Consider the following 9143-nt stretch of genomic DNA (forward strand, 5'->3'; position numbering starts at 1 on the left):
ACTCTTACAAGTGAAAAAAGTTAAAATTGTAATCGAAGGCGTCTCTATCCAGAGCGTACATATTTTGGCCATTCGGCCGCTGCACATTGGACGGAGTAGCAGCTTGTAGTTACAGTTGATTTTTTTCCCATTTTATTACATTTGACAATATGAAACTGACTGCAAATGTCTGCAAAACCACTATCAGCCTGTTTTTTTCATTTTCAGATGCCTAATAACTTCACGACAAAAAGATGACCTTCCTATTCCAAAAAGATCGACGATGATCTAAAACATGATTGGTTCGAAATATGTCCGCACGCGGTTCTAAATATAGGTGGGCCTAAATATAGATTTGGTGGTCCAAAGAAATTTTTATATTTCTAGGATATTTTCCAATACTTTGCATTGTTATACGATGTATTTTAAAACAGATATGATAGAACAATTTTTATGTCAAAAAATCGTGTTTTTTCAATAATTTTACAACCACTTCCTGGAGCGGGCCAAAATATCCCCGTAACCGTACAGAATGGTGTAACACTATCACAAAAATGAGAACGAGATAGGCTTCATGGCAGATATGTCAGGTGTTTTTGAAAAATTACAGTAACTGATCATAAACTAGAATTTATTACTTTAAAATGAAACTTGAAAAAATGGTATCTGCCAAAATCTACACACATTTTATGAAAATCTGCGCAAACATATAAAAATACTCTGGCACAAATCTGCACAAACTTTGAAAAAACACAGCCTATATAAAGACTTTACGACTTTACCTACTGCCCATAAACGCCTAACCGCTTCATGTGATTTTTCATTACTTTTGAGATAAACCGTATAAACTTACGTGTTACGCGTTACGTGTACTCTTAGAAACTCACAATAAAAGCTAGGTTTCTTACTAAAATGATGAAAAAATGTAAATTCTTTCCTGTCCCATTGTTACAAATAAACGCAAAACCAGCTCAGAGGTGAAAATTATTGTAACTATGATTTAAAAACCAATTGCAGTGAATTAACCAAAACAATCATAAACTTATTTCTTTAAAAGTAGTCTACCATGTATGATTAGTGTATGATCTGTTTCTTGAAAAAAAAACACCGAATTCGACGTAAAAGTCGTTGCCATATTGAATGGCGACGATTTCTGCGACGAACTGGGTTGTTTAGCTATTCACGAATTTCTGACTTTTATATATCAGCTAGAAGAGTGTAACTTTCTGAGTAAAACGTGATTTTTTTAAATTTTATATCAATGTCCTTCGATTTTTAAATAAAAAACCCAAATAGACGCGTTTTGTTAAAAAAAAAACAGATAATATAATTATCTCAGAGAAATACCTGCATATTTTCCTTTTTTATTTAATCAATGTGGGGAAGGGAATTATGCAGCTGTTTCAACCGCGTTTTATTCACCTGATTGTGTTTAGCAGTGTGACTCTTATGAGTTTATAGGCGGGTGAACCCAACAAGTAAAACGGAATACAGCACCGTAATTCGAAATACTTTGGCTTGTATGAAACGAACTTGTATGAAAGAAAAAAAATCAGGCAGCATCCTCGTATTATGCTACTGATGCGCAGCGTGCGCAGCCAAATAATCAAAACAAAACATTAAATAAATCGAATACAAGCAGAGTTATTTACCGGACGAATAAACAGTATTTCACAGATAAACAGCGGTCTCCAAAAACATGGTTTGCGAGAAATGTGAAAAAAAGTTGGGCAAGGTAATTACCCCAGATCCTTGGAAGGCTGGAGCACGTAATACGACCGAAGGGGGAGGTCGAAAAATTAACGAGAATAAAGCGCTGAGTAGCGCAAAGCAACGATTCAACCCTATAGCAGCCAATTTCAAACCCTGCCGGTGAGTTAACTATTTTCATAGATTATATTTTTTCGTGAACTTCGATTCCTGCAGCATCTGTAAACAAAAAATCCATCAAGCTGGGTCCCACTACTGCCAACAGTGCGCCTACAAAAAAGGAATCTGTGCTATGTGTGGTAAGAAGTTGCTGGACGTAAAAAATTATCGCCAATCTTCGGCTTAACTGGAATCCGTAACCAGGTTTGTCATACTCTAACTGTCTAGAATAATTGAAAAGAATGTACAACATAACTATTATCATAAATACTCTGTGTGTACTTTAACAGCACAATATTTGGTCTTATTTCATACTGAAACACTAGGAGTAATATATGTAACTCCTAACTACAATCACTGTTTATTTCCTCTAATTGGTTTTCCGCCGGTTCAGTCTTTTTTCTTTTCTGTGCGTAACTTAGACTCGCTTTGTCGAATTCAAGTGGCATAATTCCAAGATCACCACTGTAACGATTTTTAGCTACTTGCAAATACTTTTTCCCTCTAACCGATGTTAACCTTTTGTCCTGAATAATCAACACATTGTCCGCTTCCTGGGAAGCTTTGGCTCCACCGAAAATCGAACTTGTTGTCAGATCTTCGGTGTCGCGCTCTTTTCGAGGATGTATGACTAGTGTTACATGGCAGTTTTTGCGAGTTGCAAACGAACGAAACGATGCAATAATAGCATCCTGTTTCCAGTATCGATCTGCATGCTTACTTTCTTCTGAGACGCCCATCATAAACTGTAAATTATCAATAATAACATGCTGAATGTCATGCACATACTGAGCATGTTCGATTGCATCCATAACAACTTTGATTGGTTGCTGTCCATGGAAGGTCATAAAGTATAACGGGAGTCTTTCAAACTCATCTGCCCAATGGTCGAACTCAGATAGGTTCACGTCTAACGGCCGGCCCGCCATTTGTCGCAACAACGTTGATGCCAAACGAGTGTTGCGGATTTCGAAAGAGCCCCACAGAGTTGATACTCCTTGCAGTACAAGATCTAACGAGTAATCTGACATAAAGGTAGTTTTTCCACAGCCAGTTGGCCCAGTAAGCACTGTTAGCTCACCTTTACGATGTCCTTTTAAAAGTTTATTCAACGTCGGGTAACGTTTCCACTTGACACCTTGGACTTTGTCGATATTTTGCAAGTCACTTAACACGTCTTGGCGCAAAGCATGAAAGGTGGTAATAGATTGATGCAGAATAGGTTGTGCTTTTGAATAGATTGATTTCAAATCTAATCCTAAAGATAAAGCTTTAGCAGGAGTTGGATGCGCATCAGTGGGACGTACAAACAGGCACCTTCGTTCATCCAGTTTTTTAGCATAATTCCGTGCCGTGTCCCAACCAGCGGTGTCGTAGTTGAACCATAAAGTAAGTTTTTGAAATCGTTCCAATGCTGGTAAGCATTGTTGAGGTAAACTTTTCAGGTCATGCGGAAGACAAATCGCAGTTGCTGTAAATAAGTGAAAAATCCTTTGAAAAACTAACTCAGACAGTATTAAGCGTAAACTCACCATTTATTTTAACGGCGCTCAGCGCCAGCAAATCCAGAACATTCAAAACTAAAATAGCATTAGTTTGCTCTTTAGAACTAGCCTTGGTTATCGTAGTCGAACATTTCAGACAGCTCAATCCAGAACAATTTGAATCAGGGATAGTTTTTTCCGTTAGCGTCCCATCATCCAAAAAGTAAATTACTTTATAGCCAACTAATCTCGACTCGACATCTAGTAGAGGAACATATAACTCCTGATGTTTTGCGTCCCATCGTGAAGATATTGCAACCAAACTTGTTGTAGGAATTTCCTGCAAACATACGTTACTCAACTAATTATATTTTATTGCAAAATACGTCGTACCTTCAATTTAAACGTCTCACAAATATCAACCGCTAAAGTATCATCCACATCCAACAACTCATTAGGAAACTCAATCGTCCGTTCCACTCCGGATTTTTTCTTTAACATAAATGAATCTTTCAACTTTCTCATTTCCTGCGCGGTTTTGGCACTTTTAATATGAGGTAGAAAAAACCTTTCAAGATTTTCCCAATGTCCTAAATATTGGCATGCTGAACAAGTGAAACATCCTGTTGTCTTATTAACAAAAATAGTTTCTTTTTTAACCTCAGAACTGTTAACACTTTCCGGAAATGCAGAGCAAACCGGACAAACCGTCCGTATACAAGCGAAACCTTCTGAAAATTCGAGTCCAGATGATTTGATAATTTTTCTGACATTGAACAGTGATGTTACGGGCCTTTGTGACGGGTCTTCCCTATAGTCCATGCTTGATACGTTCCGAATTCCCGTCAATGGTGACGACCGATTATTTAAAACCAATCGCGTTGTTCCTTGGTAATCGCTATGCCGAGAACGTGTGCTATTCCACAGTTGACACATTTTATTACAAGAGTACAAAATTCGGTTCGATATCATCTTATATCAACACATACTTTCAGAGATAAACTAGTAACTCTTATTAGTGAATAACAAGGGCAGGAAGTCTTGAAATAATAGGCAAAATAAAACACAGGAATTTGCGCGTAATTGTTATGCTACCTGAACAGACTTTACGATGGGTTGGGGTTATGATGTATTGTTTACATCGGATCAGTGTTCCCAAAAGTAATGCATTTTTGAATTGACTGCGTACTGTTCTCCAATGAACGAATGGTTGACCTGGTTGACGCAAATTTATATGGAGGCTTGGAAGTTTAGAAGCAATGTGATCAATATTTTTGTTCTGCATTCTGATCAACTTGTATGATATAACACATGTATGATCAGGTATATTCCCGCAAATCGTAAAATTGGTTGATATCAATGACTAAATAAGTATATTTGCCTTCTGTGCACATGGCTTTTGCAGCGTTCGATTTTACTTTTGACGCTAGGGATACATAGTGCAGTAACGCGTACGGTTGTGTACGGTCTTGGTTTTGTGTACTGAGTTTCACCAAGCGAAAATTATAAAGAGTTGAAAATCTGAATCCCAATCCCGTATCACGACCGCGTTTGTGCTCCTAGGTACAGTCCCTTCAACTTTTATAGAGGTTGAACGCTTTCTAAAAGGAACTGCATATAAGCACCGATTCTTAAGTGCAAAAAAAAAATCTTGCTTGAAAAAATCAGACAGAACTTTTATTACAGAATTACAGCCGGAAAGATTTGTAAATATGGGACGTCATTCTGAAAAAAAAAACACCCTGCAAGTCAATCCATATCCGTATATTATCGAAACGCATGAAAACTTATATCTTCACACCAAATTTTCATTGCTGGAAACCAGCAAAATTTTGCTGATTTTTGGTGTGCTGTGTTTCCAGCAATCTGTTCAGCAAAATGAAATTTGCTAATTATTCAGTAATGCTCAATTTCATAAAAGTGACAGGCCGTTTGCTGCATGTTCGGTAAAACATAATACAACTTGCTGGTTGTCAGCTATGATAATTTGCTGTACGTTCAGCAAAGCATAAATCAATTTACTGGTTAACCAGTTAGTTCAAGGGAACCATGTTTCCCTCAGGCACCAGCTTCCATTCGCCCATCGGATCATAGCCAAATTACTGTTGAGCTAGAGATGTATGATTATCATTTCAACCTTTAAGTTCATCTAGCCCAACAGTGACTTACCTATGGTCCCATTTCCGCTATCAGGAGCTTAGAGATGATCCCGTACCAGCTGCACAGCGATTTGGCGCGTTTTACTAATGTCAGCTTGACGTAAAATATTTTGACATATCAATTCTTTCGCTGGATTCCAGCAAACATTCATTTACTGTTTTCTGTTCAGCAAATAGATTTGCTGTATTTTTGCGAATCACTGAATCGATAACTGGTTTTCAGTAAATTTATCAATGAAATACTGGTTTACAGTAATAATAAAATTACTGAACGAAATTCAGTAAATTGTAGAACTGAATTACAGTAGACTTTTGAAAAAGATGCTGTGATCCAGTAAACAAGTGATTTGCTGATACACTTTCAGCAATTTAATTTGCTGAACCATAAAAAAATTTTTGGTGTGTTCTCTTCTATTTATTTCAATTCATCAATGAAATAATGAAACAGACTAGTAATTGTTAAGGAAAGAAATGATTCTTAATTTTAAATCCTTTAATCCCGAGCACTATCGGCAACGTCAAACTGGTGGGTTAACAACACTAGTTCACAGATATATGATAAAGGATATGTTTTAGGCAACATTAAACCAGATTATACTGTACCGTAACATGTTATTGTTAATCCATGCGAATAAAATAATTTGATACGATTTGTCTTACATCAGCTATTTTCAATATATATTTTTATTTAAATTGTTAGGCGCACATGGCTAAAGAGCGTTTTACTTGATTTAAAATATGATGCAGTTGAAAACAGAACTAGTTTAGAAGAATAGATAATCAAGCTCATATGTACGGGTAAATAAACATTAAACTATCGATATTTGCAATATTGGATGTTTAAAACGAAAAGTTTCGCAGTAAGAACTTCTCAAGTAACGACACTGCCATGTTCGCACGGCAGATGAAAGTGGAAATGATGACAGCAACACAAGTAACTGACTTACACAATCTCGTACTTATCGGTGTAGAAGAGGGTCTCCGTTGAAAATTTGACGTCTGTGTCGTCCTCAACTAGTTGAACTTTAACAGGTGACAATTCGGCATAGGAAACTTTCGATGAGAATGAGACCTATACAATTATAAAAACAAATTACAATAGAAACAACTGTTTTTTTTAACATATTTACATCAAGCGGGAAAAAGTCACCAGGAATCGAATTGGGCACTGTGAACTCCATAGAACCTCGTTTACTGGAAGCATCAATAACCGATAAATTCCACTGAAGAACGTTCTTACGGGAATCATGATGGTAATCACCATCACACTCGGATATAACGGGTACGATGCCCATGCTGAAACAAATTTGTTCCTTTCAGATTACTATAATACACTAGGGGTCTTCACATCGAGCTCGTATACGAATACCCAGCCGTAAACTGTGTATCTTCCATTACTCGTCAATGGAGGTGAGTATTTTTACGGCTGGGTATTTGTTTACGAGCTCGATGTGAAGACCCCTACTATCTTGAAATTTACTTACGGTAAAGGAATGGTAATACACACATCCTGAAGCTCCAATCGTGGATGTTCCAATTCGTATTCAATATTGACGTCACAACCACCTTCCGCATTTTCTGAAGGCCAGCAATTAACTAAAAAAATGGAACATTATAAAGTTTAAAACCATTTTTTTAAATGAAATGTTTGTTACTTGTCAACGGAATGGCGGATTCGTCCTGTGTCTGGAAACGCCACTTTAGCACACCGACATCCGTATTCATAGGAAAAGGTTTGGCCGGGTTTTTCAGACCGATCTGATTTTTACTTTTAAAAAGTTCTTTATCCACATTCGGATGAGTTTGAAGTTGGATACCTCGTTGATCGGTGTTGTCCAACTGCACCTTGATTCTACCGAATTTTTCATCCGAAATACGCAGTGTCAACAATCCGGACAACTCAAACGTTTGTAATCCACCATCCCGACCCAACCGAACAACAATTTTATCCTCCAGACGAAGATGGATGCTATGAAATAAAACATGTGATATTATTGATAGTTGATGATCTTAAAATACTTACTCATCCATTGGTACATCCGAAACAGGCTTTACTTTGGCAACTGCAGACGGAGCAACTGGAGTTGGATTATTTGCCACTTTCTCGCCCTCACTTTTTAACTGATCAACAAACGAATCAACATCACGGGATTTGCCACCTAGTTTAAGGGCATTTTTCGGGGCAGCGGGCTTGCTACAATTTTAAATATTATGAAGACCTTCATTCTACTTCTAAATAGTTCGGATACTTACGGCGCAGCTGCGGCGGGCTTAATTTCTCCAATACCTATTGAAGGAGTTGTAATAGAAGAGTGATTGGAAATGCCTCCACTATTGCCAAACCCATCTGAGCTAATAGCAGCATACGGGCGACCGCTACCTCCAATACCACCTTTTTTCTGCTCCATACGAGCGCGCTGTAGTTCCTTTGCTCGTTCACGCATTTTTTGCTTAGCTTCGCGTTCCTGTGTTTGACGAACTGCCTGGTATACTTTCTCCTCATGAGAATCCATTTCAACGAAGGTTTTAATCTGTGATAAGTTAACACTTTCTCGGTAACCCAATGCGACTATTTCATCGAAAGCGAAAATCAAATCAAATGCATTCTCTATGATCTCTTTCTCTTCCAATGAGCGACAGTACTCAGGGATCTGAAATAAATAACAATATTTAAGGATAGAACTTTTAAACAGCCTTATTTTCTTACCACTTTAGAAAACAATCGCAATGTTTCCAAATCTTCTAAGATGTTACTAGCTTTAGTTGTGATAAGCAACATGTAAAGCTTCTCTAATGGCTGATAGACATATCGAACCGAATCTGTCTCCACAAATGTGTGTTGTTTACCCGAGGTCATTAGCTTTGGAAACGCTGCCAGCAGACCCTCAATACGAGCCTTTGTCATCTCCACAAATTGTCGCGAAACGATTGCTGGAGGAAAAATACCAGTTTTATGTGAGTTCCTTTGGTTGATAATAAGCTAACTTACTTTTGCCCGCTTTGGTGCACACTGCAGCCGCTATTAATACCATTTTTAAACAGTAAAACGATTCAGTTCCAGTAAACAAACCAACTAGATCAGTATGAAATAGCAGCTAGTCTCTGAATTCCGGCTGACGTGTGATGTAGTGACGTTTGCTTTACTATATCGACGGCTAACCGATGGAGCGAAATTTTAATTGGTTGTAATGTGTCTTAAATTCAACGTTGCTCTTGGGTATTGGGCTATTTTATTCAGCAGACATTTCACTTTAGATGTTGCGGTAAACTTGGGTTAACTTGAACTTTTTTCTAATAAGTTTTTCAGTAAACTTCGAAGAATCTAAATCAAGCAGCAAGAAGCTGACACTAGGCACCACTTTCAGATTCTTTCCAAATTTTTATTGACAGCAACTGGACAGCCACATGATTTGGCTGCGTGCGTTGGAAACAAATGACTTTATAGTGTTCCACAACAATGTGGGGAGCATTTATATAATATGTAATACATTTCGGACTATGAAATTGTTTGATAACTTTACCAAGCTAAAGTCCACTAATCAAAATTACATCACGTGTATTATCCATAAATTTCGTGAGGTCAAATGATTCAAAAATGAAACAAAATTCGCTCTGCATACACAAATTTATTTTCACGAAAGCCGTGAGACTC

At 37.5% G+C, this 9143-nt stretch overlaps 3 protein-coding genes across 4 annotated transcripts; 1 reads left to right on the top strand and 2 right to left on the bottom strand.

The window, feature by feature from the left end:
• The first annotated feature begins 1571 nt into the window (after positions 1 to 1571).
• On the top strand, positions 1572 to 2143 carry LOC129723774 (cysteine-rich PDZ-binding protein). The gene is made up of 2 exons (XM_055678188.1): positions 1572 to 1851; positions 1906 to 2143. The coding sequence occupies exons 1-2, from the start codon at positions 1679 to 1681 to the stop codon at positions 2033 to 2035; spliced, it is 303 nt and encodes a 100-aa protein (XP_055534163.1). The 5' UTR covers positions 1572 to 1678; the 3' UTR covers positions 2036 to 2143.
• Positions 2144 to 2177: 34 nt separating this feature from the next.
• Positions 2178 to 4479, bottom strand: LOC129723772 (mitochondrial DNA helicase). 2 transcript variants are annotated; one of them, XM_055678186.1, is made up of 4 exons: positions 4428 to 4479; positions 3726 to 4372; positions 3381 to 3672; positions 2178 to 3319 (listed from the first exon to the last, which is right to left on the bottom strand). In XM_055678186.1, exons 2-4 carry the CDS (start codon positions 4302 to 4304, stop codon positions 2193 to 2195), a joined length of 1998 nt encoding a protein of 665 aa, XP_055534161.1. In that variant the 5' UTR covers positions 4305 to 4372; positions 4428 to 4479; the 3' UTR covers positions 2178 to 2192. The 2 variants fall into 2 exon arrangements, with proteins under 2 accessions (XP_055534161.1, XP_055534160.1); XM_055678185.1 differs by having other exon boundaries at positions 3726 to 4453.
• Positions 4480 to 6083: 1604 nt separating this feature from the next.
• On the bottom strand, positions 6084 to 8877 carry LOC129723773 (coatomer subunit delta). Its single transcript, XM_055678187.1, has 8 exons — positions 8481 to 8877; positions 8199 to 8422; positions 7745 to 8142; positions 7515 to 7685; positions 7147 to 7460; positions 6976 to 7087; positions 6622 to 6787; positions 6084 to 6563 (listed from the first exon to the last, which is right to left on the bottom strand). Exons 1-8 carry the CDS (start codon positions 8521 to 8523, stop codon positions 6435 to 6437), a joined length of 1557 nt encoding a protein of 518 aa, XP_055534162.1. The 5' UTR covers positions 8524 to 8877; the 3' UTR covers positions 6084 to 6434.
• Between the last annotated feature and the right edge of the window lie 266 nt (positions 8878 to 9143).

The sequence above is a fragment of the Wyeomyia smithii genome, chromosome 2, assembly GCF_029784165.1.
Source record: "Wyeomyia smithii strain HCP4-BCI-WySm-NY-G18 chromosome 2, ASM2978416v1, whole genome shotgun sequence".
Taxonomy (NCBI): domain Eukaryota; kingdom Metazoa; phylum Arthropoda; class Insecta; order Diptera; family Culicidae; genus Wyeomyia; species Wyeomyia smithii.

Coding starts and splice junctions, on each gene's coding strand:
- LOC129723774 (XM_055678188.1), top strand. CDS start 1,679: ATGGTTTGCGAGAAATGTGAAAAAAAGTTGGGCAAGGTAATTACCCCA. Junction 1,852..1,905: donor GCCAATTTCAAACCCTGCCG/GTGAGTTAACTA, acceptor CGATTCCTGCAG/CATCTGTAAACAAAAAATCC.
- LOC129723772 (XM_055678186.1), bottom strand. CDS start 4,304: ATGATATCGAACCGAATTTTGTACTCTTGTAATAAAATGTGTCAACTG. Junction 3,673..3,725: donor GTGAGACGTTTAAATTGAAG/GTACGACGTATT, acceptor GTATGTTTGCAG/GAAATTCCTACAACAAGTTT. Junction 3,320..3,380: donor GAGCGCCGTTAAAATAAATG/GTGAGTTTACGC, acceptor ACTTATTTACAG/CAACTGCGATTTGTCTTCCG.
- LOC129723773 (XM_055678187.1), bottom strand. CDS start 8,523: ATGGTATTAATAGCGGCTGCAGTGTGCACCAAAGCGGGCAAAA. Junction 7,686..7,744: donor AAGCCCGCCGCAGCTGCGCC/GTAAGTATCCGA, acceptor TTAAAATTGTAG/CAAGCCCGCTGCCCCGAAAA. Junction 7,461..7,514: donor TCGGATGTACCAATGGATGA/GTAAGTATTTTA, acceptor TTTATTTCATAG/CATCCATCTTCGTCTGGAGG.